Source organism: Bicyclus anynana, chromosome Z (genome assembly GCF_947172395.1).
Source record: "Bicyclus anynana chromosome Z, ilBicAnyn1.1, whole genome shotgun sequence".
Classification (NCBI taxonomy): Eukaryota; Metazoa; Arthropoda; class Insecta; order Lepidoptera; family Nymphalidae; genus Bicyclus; species Bicyclus anynana.
In genome coordinates, this window is record NC_069110.1 from 20,711,352 (window position 1) to 20,729,191 (window position 17,840).

Here is a 17,840-nt window from a genome sequence, read left to right on the forward strand (position 1 = left end):
AAGTGTATATTAGTTAACGGACTAGCGGGCGCCTGCAACTTCGTCCGCGTGGAATTGGAGGACCATGAATTTTTTCGGAATGAAAAGTAGCCTATATATTAATCCAAAGTAAAATCTATTTTAATTACAAATTTCTGCCAAATCGCCGTGAAATTGACAAAGTTTCATACAAATTTTCATCCTCTATTTTATTCTCGTCATAACATCTACCTGCATGCCAAATTTCAGCACCGATCCGTCCAGTGGTTTGAGCTGTGTGTTGATAGAACACTTTGTTAGTCAGTCAGTCAGTCAGTCAGTCACCTTTGAGCTATATATATTTAGATATGGCCGTTGTACGTCCTCTACTGAACTTGAAAACATCACAGTCTTGAGCCACCAGCTTGAGCTGTCTTGAGCTGCCAACGGCTCCATATAACCTTCTCGATGTCGTCGGTCCATCTAGTGATAGTCGACTAGCACTACGCTTTCCTTAGCGAGGATGCGAATGCAGCATGTTGGAACGTCCATCCATCAGCTCTTTGATCTATGAACCTACTCGTAATAAGAACGCTCTGAATCTTTCAACGAGCGATGGAGAGAACTATGCTCGGAATATCTCGGAGTGTTCGAATCAAAATCAAAGTCGAAAACATAGCTCGATTAGTCAAAAGACAAAAATGGCAATGGGCAAAAATGGAAATGGCGGGCGGTCGAGTCAATGTAATTTATAAAAATATTTTTTTAAAATATCAGTAAATATTTAGTCTATAGATGTCCAATGCTGGGACTTTAGTAGAGACTTCCAAATATCATGGTCTTGCCACATGAATCTAGCTACATTTGACATCGTCATTCCAATTAGGGAGACTAAATTCTATCTAATGAGAATGTACACTTAATTAAGATAAAAGAAAGTATCACTATACATACATATATTACCTGTACTTATTTAAAGACAAAAAACCAACCACTGTACAACACAAACTGGTAGGTGAACAATTAGATGGTGTTTATTTTTTATAATAATTATATTATTTATTATAAATTTAAATCTAATGTACTTTTAATGCTTAGACACAATTCATGTGCTTTTGCTTTTATATTATATTATTTAATTGTATTTTTATAATATTTCAGAAAATAAATGTTTTCAAAGTGAGATTGAATAAAAATGAATGTTTAAAAACTGTAAGGTTTTATATACTATAATTGCAAATATAATATTATAAAAGTTCAGCCCTACTACTTCTATAATTCCGTAATCAAAATGGTATTGTTTATCGTCATAATAGTGCAGCGACGAAACAAATAGATAAATAGAACCAAATCGAATTTAAAAGCGAAGCGCGACACTTGGTTCTGATATAGCGCTGATTGCTTTGACTTTATCGCTTGCCCGCCTTTGTTTGTAGCTTCCCAAGCTTGGATTTAACTTTCATTGTGGATTAATCCATACTTCCATATCTATATGTATAAAAATTGATTGCTATCGTTTGTCTAGCTAAAACTCGAGAATGGCTGGGCCGATTTGGCTGATTTTGCTTTCAGCGCAATACAGGCATGTCCACAAAGTCCGTCCGTCCGTCTATCCGTGATTTACTGCAAAACAATTTATACTAGAAAGCTGTAATTTAGCATAAGTAGTAGGTACATTAAAAATGTGAACGAAGTCGAAAATAAAGTATTGAAAAATATGTTTGTATGGTACTACATTTTGTATGGTACTACATGTAAAATGGGGATGATTGTTTTACTCGTTTATTTCATAGTGTCAGGTATTGCTATATTGGTCTTTGTAAGATATTAAGGGTCTTGTAGCATTGTTTTTCTATTTAGGGATTGTTGTCATTTTGCTCAGTAGTTATTCCAGGACTCGACCCTGTATTCAAATCCAAGACCAGGATTCATTATACCACTGGACCAATAAGGTGAACTTACAACTCTTTTTTGTTATGTTAAAATGCACACAACTGAAAAGTTGGAGGTCCCCGGACCGGATTCGAACCCACACCGCTCCGGAATCGGAGGCAGAGTTCATATTCACTGGGCTATCACGGCTCTATATGGGAGTTAAGAAAAGAACATTTTTTGTTCATCATTGTTTTAAGTTTCTTCGTTACTAACAAGTCTCTACTTTCGAATTGTTATTGTACCACAAACGGCAACCACTGTCAGTATCCCCCCCCCCTACGTCTGCCAAATTCGAATCGCGAAGTTTCGCTTTATCTTCCCGCGACTAGTTCCAACGACTGTCCGGATCAACTTGAGTTTAACTTCCGTTGAAGCTTTTAAGACCCGTGGATTTTTTGTTCGGATTCACGTTTCAAGTTATTTTCCACTACTAAGATGGAACCACTCAATCCATCTGTAACAATCTAGTTGAGGATACACTTTTCTTGTTTCTTGTTTATTTTTTTTTAATTTTATGTGACTTATTTTTTATTTAAATGGCTTTTAATTTATTGTAATCCGACATTTTTTTTTAGATATTAATTTGCATTGTATATTTTTTGACATAAGTTATTTTAATTAGTGAATGCTGTGATAACCTGTAATTAGCTGGGCAATAACTTAGTATATTAATGTAAATTATTGACATGTGACATTGTATCAGCTGTTGGTTGTCCTTATTAAATAAATAAATAAATAAATAACAAACACTTACGTACATTACAAGTTTAGTGTTTATATTAGTTTTGGGTAACTTTCGACCACCTGAGGGCCTAGTGGCAGTTTGACACTGTTACTGTGACGATAAAGTAAACGCGAATTTCTAAGGAATTGATACAGCGCCATCTAGTGGCATTAATGCACAACTGTTTCAATCCATATAAATTCGCGTTTACGTCAACGCGATAGTAACTGTATGAAAATATTGCAAACTCTCACTAGGTACACTGATATTACGAGTAAAATCACTTGCCACGGTTATTCGACTTAGCCTGTAAAAGCCACACATACTACATTTTAGAGCGAAGGTTTGTCAGTCCATGGTCCTACCATAGGTAAGTACGGGTGCCTATTATGAGATTTGGACCGTGGTAGCTTTGCAAGATCCTCAATTGCCCAAGTGTAAAACATATTTTTTTATTTTTACTAACTTTCACACGTTCTAAAATGAAGCATGTCTGGCTGTTGCAGTTTGTTGTCCCATCCATTGTTTTCGTAATTGGTCCAGGTCTGGCTGGTGGGAGGCTACCACCCTACAGACAAAGAAATATCGCCAAGTGATTAAGCGTTCCGGTATGATGTCGTATAGAAACCGAAAACGGTGTGGATTTTCATCGTCCTCCTAACAAGTTAGCCCGCTTCCATCTTTTTTTTTTTTATTTTATTGAGGGATTACAAACAACATCATAGTACATAATCATATTATCATAATAAATAAAAATTATAACTATGACACCAGCTTCGGAAACCACAGATTGCAATACTATAAAGTAGACTACTACGTACTTATCTTAAATTGCACTTACCATCAGGCATGTAGTCAAGGGCTAACTTGTAAAGAAAAGGAAAAAAAACACAGGGTCGCACCGGAACGATATCCATACATATTTACCGGTAGGGTGGGAACTAGTCGATGCCTACCGCAAACTAATTCAAACCTTCTTGTTACTAATGATGATAATAATCCTCAGCTACAAGTAACGTATCTCTAGCCGTAGTGTAGATACTATTCCAAGCGATGTTTTGGCGGTAAATCATCGCGGCACAACATAAATTCACCTCGAGTCCCCGGGAGCGCCGATAGCGCCTCCATTACCCACACGTCAACCCTCCTCGCGGCGTCTTCGGTTCAATCTTTTCGCGGATATTGCCCTCAAATTATGACGACAGCCGCCGCTGCATAATGAGTGTCGTTACTGCCGTGATGAATGACATGTTTCATCTTCCATTGACGTTTCCATCAAATCCACCACCGAAACGCTTTTGTGAGACGACCGTTGTTATTAAAATAATAATAACACCCCTTTTGTGCAAACTGTGAGTCTCCACTGTAAGGAAGGGATTACCCGTAATGTCCTATCGTTATCAGCATATTTTAACTGCTGGCCTTTACTTTTTCTATTCACTATATATACGGAACGAACGGAAGCGACAGGGCCGGATTGAAGAGGTCTAAGGGCGGACGAAGTCGCGGGCTTCGTGTAGTTTCGTATATGTCCTAACCATTCGCTGCCAAGAAGCCGACAGTCAGGGAATGCGGTTTTAATCTACCGTTGTGATTCATTAAAAAAATCTTTATATTCCTCTATCGCGCGGAGCATGATACTGTGCTCGCCTATTGCCCTTAGTGGTAGTATATTTTTTTACATGTCACGTAACGGATATGTTGGGCGACCGGTCGTCCATTTAGGAGTCAAATGGCTTACATACGTTAGCAAATTGGCCTGCTGGCCTCCTTTCTTAAAGGAGAGGGGATAAAGAAGTTGATACATACCACGCCGCTCCAGTACGAGATGGCGGGATTAGGTTGATTTGAAAACTTAGCGATCACTATGAAAGAAACGGTCAGTTTTTCATAACCCGACGCGGGGCGGGACTGAACCTATTGTAGGTTCTCGTGATTTGACGCCACATCGCTAACCAACGAGTCAGAAACGAAAGCTCTATGAATACCATAATAAGATAAAATTTATGTAAAACTTTATATGCTGAATTTCTCGTGCCTCAATTGTTATAGCCTACACTTAAATTCTCTCATTTCTTTATTTTTTCTTATTTTTAATTGGTTTAACAATGATAATTTAAAAATATAATACAAAACACTAATTCAAATTTATAAATAATAAGCCCTCCCGCTGCGGGACATTTGATTGCCCAAGCAACCGGTGGTCAGGGCTCCAGAGTGAGGAACCTCCTCACAATACGCGCCGTCTCAAGAATCACTGCCTTATATATCCGACTCTTGATCCAATAGTTAAGTGAAAGCTTCTTGAAATGTTGGTCGAAGCTTTTCGCTATAAGACCATTGACCATTGATGGAAACTAATATAGGAACTATATAGTTTACTCAACATTCCACATGGTGGTAATCTCGTAAGCAAAGTCCAAGTATTTTGATACCTACTTTTTCGGCTTTTACCAGATTATCGTCATTTGGAACAGTAATATCAACAATAATTGCACGACGCACTGACCGATCGACTAGCACTATATCAGGCCTATTATAGCCAACACTTAAATTATTATTACTTATACAATACAATACCATAAGAATGATCCGTTACCATGCTAACAATCCCATTACTGGGGTACCATAAAAAAAGGATTTTTCTTTGACAATATTAATTACTCAGGCTTCTTTTGTCATTTGGAATGAATTGCTTGCAGACCTTCATTCTTTCAAAATTTCTCATCACTTAATCAAATGGACTTAGAATGATGAAGAAGACATAATGATTACTTTGTTGTTTTATTTGTGGAATTTCAAAATGTTTTTTTTTCTGAAACTCTTGAAATATACGTAGAAGGTATAACTGTGGAATGATGTGCGTATGCTTATGTAGGTATGCTTTTATGTGCGTATGTTTATATAGGTATTATAAATCAAAGTCCTCCACCGCGTTTGTCTGTCAGAATGTTCGCTATAGACTCAAACAATACTCGATGGATTTTTATGTGGTACTCACTGCAAGTAAGGCAGTTCATTGCTCCAACAAAAAAAATAACAGTTTAAGTACGAGTGATCTTCATTGTCATATCAGTCAATGGACGACCACTGCAGGGCATAGGACTTTAGTAAAGACTTCCAAACACCACGATTCTGAGCCGCCTGCGTCCAGCGACACGCTTTATATCTTAGGTAGTTATCTTCATTATCAGCCGTGGACGTCAGCTGCTGAAGTTTTCTGGACTTCCAATCAACACAGTTTTACGGTGCGTGCATCCAGCGGCAACCCGCTTAAAATCTTCGATCTACCTAATGGGGGTTCGACCAACACTGCGCTATCCGATGCGGGGTCCATTCCAGCCATAGGGTCCCAATGTCTATAAACTCTTCGAACTACGAATTACATCATCGTCATCATCATCATTAGCAACCCATATTCATTATAACACTGCTGAGCCCAGCAGGTCAGGCCAATAATCCACCACTAATACACCACCACTTTAATTAAGAAAATTCTCTGGTATGCAGGTTTCCTCACGATATTTTTCCTTCACAGTTTGAGACACGTGATATTTAACTTCTTAAAATGCACACAACTTAAAAGTTGGAGGTGCATGCCCAGGACCGGAGGCAGAGGTCATATCCACTGGGCTATCGAAGTACCTGTATGGAGTGAAAATATAATATTCTCTTCTTCCACAGGGCTCCTGCGTTTGGAACAAGTCTACAAACACTTGAGCCCGGGGCAGGCGATGTTTCAAATCACCCACACAAGGCGGGTCAGCTCTGCGCTGGACGTGATCACCTTCCTCGTCGGTTTGGAGAACCTAAACCGCTGGACCAATAAATACGTGGTCCTCGACTGCGGGACCCCCCTGGCTAAAGAAGTTCTTGTGCACCATGTGCGCAATGTCACGCTTGGGAGGCGGAACTATCACTATTTGTTGTCTGGATTGGTAAGCATTTAGTCAACACATTATACACACATAAATGATGTTAGAAGAAAAAGAGGTAGATACGAGTAGGTTACATAAACCACATTCGATGTTTACAACTGGCACATGTATTAAAAAAATTCACCCTCCCGTTGCGGGACATTTGAGTGCCCAAGCAACCGGTGGTCAGGGCTCCAGAGTGAGGAACCTCCTCACAATACGCGCCGTCTCAAGAATCACTGCCTTCTGTATCCGACTCTTGATCCAACAGTTAAGTGAAAGCTTCTGAAGATGTTGTTCGAAGTTTTCGCTATTTGCTTTATATATTTAAACCATTGACTTTATATATTTAGACCATTGACTGAAACGACTATCGGAACAATAATAGTTGACTCAACATGCCACATGCCAGTAATCTCGTGAGCAAGGTCCAAGTATTTTGATACTTTTTCTTTTTCAGCTTTAACCAGATTATCTTTATGTGGAACAGTAATATCACCAATTATTGCATGACGCACTGACCGATCGACTAGCACTGTATGGTCTGTTGGCAACAATATACTTGTCAGTGATAATCGTTCGTTACTACATATATTTTATTTATAAAAGGTAATAAATTAATGCATACCTCCAGGTCATGGATGATCTAAGAGACAAAAACATCACCGAGTTTGGGGCTATCAACGTCACAGGGTTCCAGATTCTGGACCACTCGAGCAAGAATGTGCAGAACTTCTTCGAGTCTTGGCCCAGAGATTATATATCGGTAAGCAATCTCTGCTTATTAACACAGTAGACATAATAACATTCTCGTATATTAGTAACGTCCTCACATTAGTAATAACATTCTCGTAGATAATACTAATAGAAAAAAGTTGGGCGCGTTCTCTGACCTATAACTTAGTAACACGTATGCTGAATAGCGAAAAAGAGTGGCACGCATACGCGCAAATGATGAAAGAAACAATGAGGAGAAGAGAGGTTCGAGAAAAAGATGAGAAAAAGAAGAGAGAAAATTCTTAAGAGGGGGGCATGAAGTAATGCATTGCGGTCCCGTGCCACCCTTGGAGTAGAGGAGGTTATTTTAGTCCGTGCAAGTCGGACATGCCCTGTCAACAGGCAGGAGTCCGCAGGGATTTTTTCCTCCTCAAGGAAAAAAAAAAAAAAAAAAAGATAATACTAATACGAATACGAATGAGGAAGTCTTGGATTCGATTTGATTAGACGATTACTTTACCTATAATCCATATTTTTAATAATTTTCTCATCCTACTAATATTATAAATGCAAAACTTTGTATGGATGTTTGTTACTCTTTAACGCCGCAACTACTAAACCAATTGGCTGAAAAAGATTTCACTCGGGATTAACACAGGCTACTTTTTATATCAAAAATCCTTGGTTCCCGAGGGTTTTCGTGAAAAAGTATATTTCACGCGGACGAAGACCCATCCCTCCCTACGGGCTGTCTATGCCCTTGGCCGCCTCTAAACCGTTGAACAATCGATTGCAATTGCTATATCCGAACCACAGCACCGTTAAAAGCCTAACAAGACGTTATTAAACGGGGCTATTTACATAGATCGCCAACTGAATGTATAATTATTTTCATAATGATCCGAGATCGTGACTCTAAGGAATTGTTACCATTTCGTATTGCCATCACGTAAATATGTAATGGTAATCTACACCCCTGTTTTTAGTGACCTTTGACTCTGAGATGAATCCCAATGAAGCCTTCTTCACGAATCTTAATTGTATCCTGCGTTCTGGCGGCTCTTTATTGATATTGTTGTTTTTATAAATCGATTTATCCTTTCGCCAGTATGATGTATGGATTAATGACTACATATGTATGGATTACTGATTGCATTTTGGGCATCAGTATCGATCACTAATCACCCCCTGATAGTTATTTTGGAAATATATTTCATGTACAGAAGTGACCTCTTCTCTACAGATTTATTATAAGTATACATGAAAAATGGGCATTCTTAAAAAAAAGCAAAGGAAAAAGCAAAAGTAGGAAGGCTTGGTCTAGTGGGTCCTTCGGTCTATTTATTTAATTATCTATCTAATTATGATCTAATCATTGTGACTGCAAATTAATTAACAAAATGAAATATAATTCTAAATACACAAATGATGATGATGATGATGATATATTTATTGATGGTTATTTCCTTCAACAGGCGCAAGGTGCTCTTATGTACGACTTGGTGCAAGTACTTCATCACTCATTAAAAAAGATGGTGGAACAATATCCCGATTTTCTTCGCAACAACAAAAGTGTTTCGGCGGACACATCGTCCGTCCATCATCAGGCCGGCATCGAATGCTACGGGGACATCTTACTCTACCCCGCAAAGTATGGGGAGAGGTTTGCGCAAGTCATCAAAGGGGTTCGTATAAACACTGGTATAAGAGACAAAGTTATCTACCCAACTAGTGCGAATTTATCTTGTAATGTTTCTAATCTCATAGAGCCGCAATTGAAATCAACAAATTAGACGTATTTTAGAAGATGGACTGGAGATAAGACATTAAAGTTATTTTAATATTTTCTCCGTGTTCCTCATATGTGAGGGTCATAACTCCTCCATCTTTGACGGTCTTTATCACTATCTTATCGAATCTTGCAATGTCTCCAGCTACTTAGAGAGCATCGTAGACCGTAAAGTCGAGTGTGGTGCGAGTCTGGGACCTGTAACCAAATTACGCATCAATTCTTTTTTTACAAACGCTAACGCTTTGAAAACAAAAGAGAATGTTGGGTTGGTCACGTGATCATAAGCCGTCTAACGGTTATGTCCCATACGTTTTTTAATTTTCCAAACTTTAGCGTTTATTGAAAAAATGTAACTTAGCTAAAGATGACTTCTCCTGGCCCCTTCCACTTTACTAAAAACGATTAGTTTTCGAAATTATCACCGCCAGTTCTGACAATGTGAACGAAATACGGAAGACCTAGAAATTGGTTACTATTTTGCCAATGAATATACTTAGCCTTACTATATCGATATACCTAGCTAAGCTTAATTATGGTAATAAATAATAATTTTACGGCACAGACGTCTTTTTAAATCTATAATATAGAACTATATTATAAGTTTTAATTTAATATAGAACTATAATAGGTTTTAATTTTTCATAAATATTTTGAACTTTTTGTTGAAGATCGTACATTAAGACGCGTTCCCGAGTTGACTTTCTATGCATCTATATTGATATATTTTTAAATTTATTTAATTTATTAATTGTATTGTTTGATGTACACTCAAAAAAAGTTGGTTTTAGTATTTTAGTAATTTTATTTTCTCAATAAAATTAAGATTTAAGACATAATTTGCTGGCAAAGCCAATTCTGCACCTTGGTAATTTTGAGCCAGTTACAAGTAGTAATTACTTCTTCGTGTATTAAATACAAACCTTTAAATATATTATAGTACTACGAGTTCGATATATTTCAATGTTTAATTATTATTATCAATATTAGATTGTAATAAATATTTGAAATTTGTAATGTAGAGTCTGAGATGGTCAGATAAAAGATTGTCAGTAAAGTTTTAATATTTTTTTTGGGACACTCTACAAAAATCCCTAGTTGCAAGACACTTAGTCGCTTCGTGAGAATACTTCTAAAGTCATCTTAGAATATTATATCAAGTGCATTTATAATGAATATGCCCCCTCTTCTATAAGGAAGGAGTGGGCCGTTGAAATGCGCTGATAATAATAATAACGAAGGCTTGCCACGAAGCATAATGTCTAAGAACATGATAACCCCATGAAAGTAATAAAAAAAATACGCATTACATTTGGATGACAGAGACAAAATCTTTCAAATCTTGAACCTCTTAAATCCACCAACTCCGCCTACAAATATGGCGTGCATAAGGTTTTTAACTAGGGCATGCACTATAAGTAAAAATTGGAAAAATCCTAATTCATCTATGTATTCTGTGGTGCATCATAGGTTTGTATTGAGTCCTTAGCTATTAAGCAGTGCATTTTTACATCGATTAAGTGCACGCCACTAGGTGTGAGTGTGGACTGTCAAACTCACTCAGCATTTAATAAATGACGTGGTTCCGGTTATTATAGGCTCAATTTGACAAATAATACGATTTATCCCGTTTATTTAATATTTTTTTACGTTAAACTATTATCCAATTATACCTAATAATTAAAGAGTTCAATTATCTATACTAATGTTATAAAGCTGAAGAGTTTGTTTGTTTGTTTTATTAAACGCGCTAATCTTAGCAACTACTGGTCTGATTTGAAAAATTCTTTCAGTGTTAGATAGCCCATTTATCGAGGAAGGCTCTTAAGGCCTATATATTATTCCCGTATTTCTATGAGAACGGGAACCGCGCGGGTAAAACCGCGCGGCGTCAGCTAGTTTAGTATACAAGAAAATACTCGTACAATCGAATTGCAGAGTGAACACAGTGATTTACATGCACTCAGTGGGAAATTAACAGTTTAAACTAAAATACACCAGTGAGCTTTCACCTTTATATTGTCTCCAAAATACACCAGTGAGCTTTCACCTTTATATTGTGTCTCCAAAATACACCAGTGAGCTTTCACCTTTATATTGTGTCTCCAAAATATACCAGTGAGCTTTCACCTTTATATTGTGTCTCCAAAATACACCAGTGCGCTTTCACCTTTATATTGTGTCTCCAAAATACACCAGTGAGCTTTCACCTTCATATTGTGTCTCCAAAATACACCAGTGAGCTTTCACCTTCATATTGTGTCTCCAAAATACACCAGTGAGCTTTCACCTTTATATTATGTCTCCAAAATACACCAGTGAGCTTTCACCTTTATATTGTGTCTCCAAAATACACTAGTGAGCTTTCACCTTTATATTGTGTCTCCAAAATACACCAGTGAGCTTTCACCTTTATATTGTGTCTCCAAAATAACACTCAAATGTTTTTCATTCCTCTATAAATAAATAGAAATAAATACATATTTGGACAATACAAACATCGTTATACAGCCACAGAGTAAGTAAATATTATACTTTCAAATATATACGTATATAGTATATATTTAAAAAAGATAAAAATTTATTTGAAATAAAAAATCTGTATGCGATTTATGTTGTATGAAGACATCAAAATAACAAAATCATAATTCATTATTTCTGGTAAGCTTAGGTAAAAAACAGTTTTGAGACGGCATGTTTGACTATTTGTAACACTATTTGACAATTTGTTAGACTACTACTGCTTCGGAAAGCGGGTTCTGAGGGCCTAGTGGCAGTTTGATACTGTGACGACAGCGTTAACGTAAACGTGAATTTCTAAGGAATTAAAACAGCGCCATCTATTGGCACTACTGCACAACTGTTTTAATTCCATATAAAATTTGAGAAAACGTCAACGTGATAGTAACAGTATGAAAAATTTAAAACTCCCACTAGGCACACAGAGGGCCTAGTGACAGTTTGATACTGTGACGACAGCGTTAACGTAAACGTGAATTTCTAAGGAATTAAAACAGCGCCATCTATTGGCACTACTGCACAACTGTTTTAATTCCATATGAATTCGCGTTTACGTTAACGCGATAGTAACATTATAAAAATATTGAAAACTCCCACTAGGTACACGGCTGAGAAGCGCCGGCAATAAACTAAGCTGTTGCACTTTTTAAACACTCGGTGTTAAAGTAATTACTATTTCTTTTACTTTTACATCCTGTGGTAGCCGTAATAGCCCAGTGGATATGACCTCTGCCTTCGATTCCAGAGGGTGCGGGTTCGAATTCCGGGCCATGCACCTCCAACTTTGCAGTTGTGTGCGTTTTAAGAAATTAAATATCACGTGTCTCACACGGTGAAGGAAAAACCTCGTGAGGAAACCTGCATACTTTCTTAATTCATACGCTTGGCGGTACGTCTTTGCCAGTAGGGTGGTAACTAGCCAAAGCCGAAGCCTCCCACCAGCCAGACCTGGACGAATTAAGAAAATCTCAATCTGCCCAGCCGGGGATTGAACCCAGGACCTCCGTTTTGCAATCCACTGCGCCACGGAGGCCGTCAGGTATTATATATTTATGTATAACACCGTGCAAACAGCACAGAACGTGAACTTTATTTTGGAAGACGCAATATAAAAGTAAAAATAGTACAACAATCTGTGGCGTTCACTGGGTTTTTAACTAGCGTAAGCAATATACAATATACATACAAACTCAGAGGAATAGAAAATTCCTTACATATACAGGTTCGTAATTGCAAACCTATCTCCGTTTCCAAAAATTATTGTTTTAACATTATTCCTTTCATTCTCCTCTTGCCGATCTTATTTATCTTACGTCGCGAATTTTTCCGACTTTGATTTTGCGTATTATTTTATACCCAAGAGACATTTAAATTGTTAAATAATTAGTGGAATCAATAGAGCATATTTCCTCGACCTCCTCAGAAACAGCTCCGATTTTCATGATTTATTTTTTGTTCAATTTGTTTTTTTATATTATTTGAAATCAGAAACCTTTTAGAATGGGGCCGGAATTATTTATATAACTAAAAATTATTATATTATGTATTATAAATAGCATATACATATATGCTATTTATAAATATATAAATAATATATAAATAATAAAATAATTAATAAAAATATATAAATAATAAAAATTTTAATTATTTATAAATAATATAAATAATTAAAAAACAATACAGTACCGACTTCGAAAACACAAACTTTTACAGAAAACTAATAAGCAGAAGAAAACACTAATAATATTTTCCAATGCAAATCGTACAAATAATGGGTAGACAATCAATTGTAACGTATTTTCCTTCCTTTAGGATTGGAATTGTTTTTCGAAATAAAGGGTAAAAAATTAAGAATAATCAAAATCAGTCCACTCAGTGAAAAGTTACGCATAGTTTTACATTAAAATTAATGGTAAAACGATCAATCGTCTTCTATTTTCCTACCCTCCCATATAAATTTATATGGGACGGACCATTTTAGGAATATACCCTTTCTATTAAAAAAAAAAATTATCAAAATTGAACCACTCAATAAAAAGTTAGACATTTAAATTGTTAAATAATTAGTGGAATCAATAGAGCATATTTCCTCGACCTCCTCAGAAACAGCTCCGATTTTCATGATTTATTTTTTGTTCAATTTGTTTTTTTATATTATTTGAAATCAGAAACCTTTTAGAATGGGGCCGGAATTATTTATATAACTAAAAATTATTATATTATGTATTATAAATAGCATATACATATATGCTATTTATAAATATATAAATAATAAAATAATTAATAAAAATTAATAAAAATATATAAATAATAAAAATTTTAATTATTTATAAATAATATAAATAATTAAAAAACAATACAGTACCGACTTCGAAAACACAAACTTTTACAGAAAACTAATAAGCAGAAGAAAACACTAATAATATTTTCCAATGCAAATCGTACAAATAATGGGTAGACAATCAATTGTAACGTATTTTCCTTCCTTTAGGATTGGAATTGTTTTTCGAAATAAAGGGTAAAAAATTAAGAATAATCAAAATCAGTCCACTCAGTGAAAAGTTACGCATAGTTTTACATTAAAATTAATGGTAAAACGATCAATCGTCTTCTATTTTCCTACCCTCCCATATAAATTTATATGGGACGGACCATTTTAGGAATATACCCTTTCTATTAAAAAAAAAAATTATCAAAATTGAACCACTCAATAAAAAGTTAGACATTTAAATTGTTAAATAATTAGTGGAATCAATAGAGCATATTTCCTCGACCTCCTCAGAAACAGCTCCGATTTTCATGATTTATTTTTTGTTCAATTTGTTTTTTTATATTATTTGAAATCAGAAACCTTTTAGAATGGGGCCGGAATTATTTATATAACTAAAAATTATTATATTATGTATTATAAATAGCATATACATATATGCTATTTATAAATATATAAATAATAAAATAATTAATAAAAATTAATAAAAATATATAAATAATAAAAATTTTAATTATTTATAAATAATATAAATAATTAAAAAACAATACAGTACCGACTTCGAAAACACAAACTTTTACAGAAAACTAATAAGCAGAAGAAAACACTAATAATATTTTCCAATGCAAATCGTACAAATAATGGGTAGACAATCAATTGTAACGTATTTTCCTTCCTTTAGGATTGGAATTGTTTTTCGAAATAAAGGGTAAAAAATTAAGAATAATCAAAATCAGTCCACTCAGTGAAAAGTTACGCATAGTTTTACATTAAAATTAATGGTAAAACGATCAATCGTCTTCTATTTTCCTACCCTCCCATATAAATTTATATGGGACGGACCATTTTAGGAATATACCCTTTCTATTAAAAAAAAAAATTATCAAAATTGAACCACTCAATAAAAAGTTATGCTTCGTTTTACATTAAAATTAATGAGAAAACAAATTGTGTTAAATATATCCTTTCTATTTAAAATAGAGTTATTAAAATCGGACTACTTCAATCATCCCTTGTTTTTTTACTCATAGAGTTTGTATTGTTTTTTAAATTTATTTGGGGTCATGTACGAACTTATAACTTTTTTATTAAAAAAATAAAAAGTTATGTTTTTACATTATAAAAACAGGGGATGATTGGTTGTTTACCTATTAATTTTACTGTAAAACCATGTATAACTTTTTATTGAGTGGTTCGATTTTGATAATTCTTTTTTTACTATAAAGGGTACAATCCAAACATAGTCTCATATAAATATGATGAAACAATCCTAACCTTCAAGCGAGGAAAACGGTAGACGACTGATTGTTGGCCCATTAATTGGACTATTGATAAAATATTATAATATTTTCTTTCGCTTAATGTTATTCTGCATACGTTTGTATCTTTGAAGTCGGTATATATAGCATAGCTTTTTTTTAACAATACTAATTATTTCGTCCCCGCACTAAAACATTTCTGATTTTAAATAACATAAAAACATGACTTTTAAAAGAAAGATCATCAAAATCGGATAAGGACTTCCAGCATATGCTTGTTTTATGAATTCTTTTACCCCATTATATTGCATAAGCGAATGAATTACATCATTTATTTATGTCCAACACAAACTATAGGAAAAACATAGACGGAGGTGTAAATTTAGATCATCTTGAAACTCAAATTGGGCCTGTCTCATTATGTACAAAAAAGATTTAAAGTTCAGTCGCGCTCATAATCATTATTATTATACATATATACATAGTATAAAATGAAGTCGCTTCCGCTTTATATTAGCAGAGATATTTTAAACTGTTCAACGGATTTTAATGCAGTTGTCAGCAACAGTTAGAGCGTTTCAAGAAAATGATTTATATGTCAGGTACATACATATTACAATACCGAAAGTATTATATCAGAAATTTAATAAGCGAAGGCACATCGGCTGCCGGGACGTACGTTTCGTCCCGGTTGGCATCGGTCGGCAGGCATGGGGTGTGCCATAAAGATATCCTGTATATACTTATCATAATATCCGTATCTACATAGCAACTGTGCGAAGCCGGGGCGGGTCGCTAGTATTTTATATTTGATGTAATTCCGAGTATGGCCTTTATATGAAAAGCATTCTTAAACTATGCAAACTTCGATTTCAATCATAATAAGATCCCATTAGCGAGAGTTTTTAATCCCGACGAAAAATATGGGTGCTTTAATTTAACCTTGTCTTATTTTCGAAGATAGCTGATTAATTTCAGTGAAAATATCTGTGTTTTTCATCATGATGAAAGAAAGCTACGAACAAGATGTTTTTCTTAATAATTTTCTATTTTATAACAGTTTTGTGTTTGTGTATAAATTATACATGACCGATATACAGTCTTATCAAGAAATCTTATCATAAAATCGTCAATAATATAGTCTAATAAGTACAAAAAAAAATATTCCAAATAATTAAATAAAAATCATTCATTTATAATATTATCAGCGTATGGTATTTCAACAAATGCTCCATCTATATTTTTCTAATGTTCTGTGATATTTAATGAGTTCTAGCGAAATCACCAAGTTTTGTTTATTCTGTCTGTGTTTTTGACTACGAGGAGACCTGATGACACGTGACACTGCATCGTGACACACATTTAGTGGTTAATCATCATAAAAAACTAGTACCTACAAGTAACTATGACTAAACTGAATTTATTTTTAATCTAATTTTTTTCGTAGAATTTTTTTAGACAACCCATATCTATTAGTAAACCCATATCTGTTATATACTATCTATTGGTATTGGGTGAAGGCGGTCTTGTATTAGGAACCTCTACTAAATCTAGCCCCAAAGTAAGTCTAACAAGTTCGTTGATGACACTCCCATGATATGCGGGCGACGGGGGAAAAGACTGGGCGGGTATGAAGTCATCTACTAACTATAAACTACCTCTCCGCCAAATTTGTTCTTGTACGTCAAGCAATTTTCGATATTTCGTGATGAGTCTTTTCGCTTATATATAAATAGATAATTTTATATAAAGTATTATTTGTTAGCAATAATTGAAGGGGCATCTTACATTATTTTTGTTATACTGCTGTGTACGTATAGTATGACATATTCGTAACTTGTATAACTTGTACGAGTATACCAACCCTTTGTTCTTTAAAAAATGGGTCAGAATTTTTATTGCGTACACATATCGTAGGCTCTATCCACACATTATTCAATGAGAAATTGAGGAACTTCAGCTTAAAGAAACACGGTTCGTATAAAGGATCTAGAAAAGGTCACCTCTAGTGAACGTCTCTACTAATCTTGAGTAAGTCATTTAAGTCACAGGATATTTTCGAAACGGTTTATTTTATTTAAAAAAACACCCAACACACATAACCATTACCATAAAAAAAATAGAAGCCTTCTAAGAAATGTATTCGAGCACTTTGCGCAAGAAGCTAGTTAAAAAACTATTAGGAAACTTAATAGTTCACTTTTAATTATCTGTAATATTATATAAGGATAAAGTTTGTGGTATTCTAAGGCAGTAATCTCTGGATCTACTAAAGTTATTTTACCATTACAAAGTCACGTTATTTGTGAGTACCCTACTAATATTATGAACGCGAAAGTTTGTATGAATGTTTTTACTTTTTAACGCCGCTACTACTGAAGCGATTTGGCTGAAATTTGGAATGAAAATAGTTTTTCCTCTGGATTAACACATATACTACTTTTTATCCCGAAAAAAATCATGTGTTCCCGAGATTTGCCAAGACCTGATAATTTTGATGGTATGATTGATTTTGTTATTCTTTCACGCCTCG

The 17,840-nt window shown here is 34.8% G+C and overlaps 1 protein-coding gene across 1 annotated transcript in view; it reads left to right on the forward strand.

The window, feature by feature from the left end:
• Positions 1-17,840, forward strand: part of LOC112049383 (glutamate receptor 1-like) — an 83,084-nt gene that overhangs the window by 51,099 nt on the left and 14,145 nt on the right. The window contains exons 3-5 of the mRNA XM_052890654.1: positions 6,302-6,555; positions 7,169-7,300; positions 8,727-8,936. Of these exons, the coding sequence (XP_052746614.1) occupies positions 6,302-6,555; positions 7,169-7,300; positions 8,727-8,936 (596 nt within the window). The remainder of the gene's footprint in view (positions 1-6,301; positions 6,556-7,168; positions 7,301-8,726; positions 8,937-17,840) is intronic.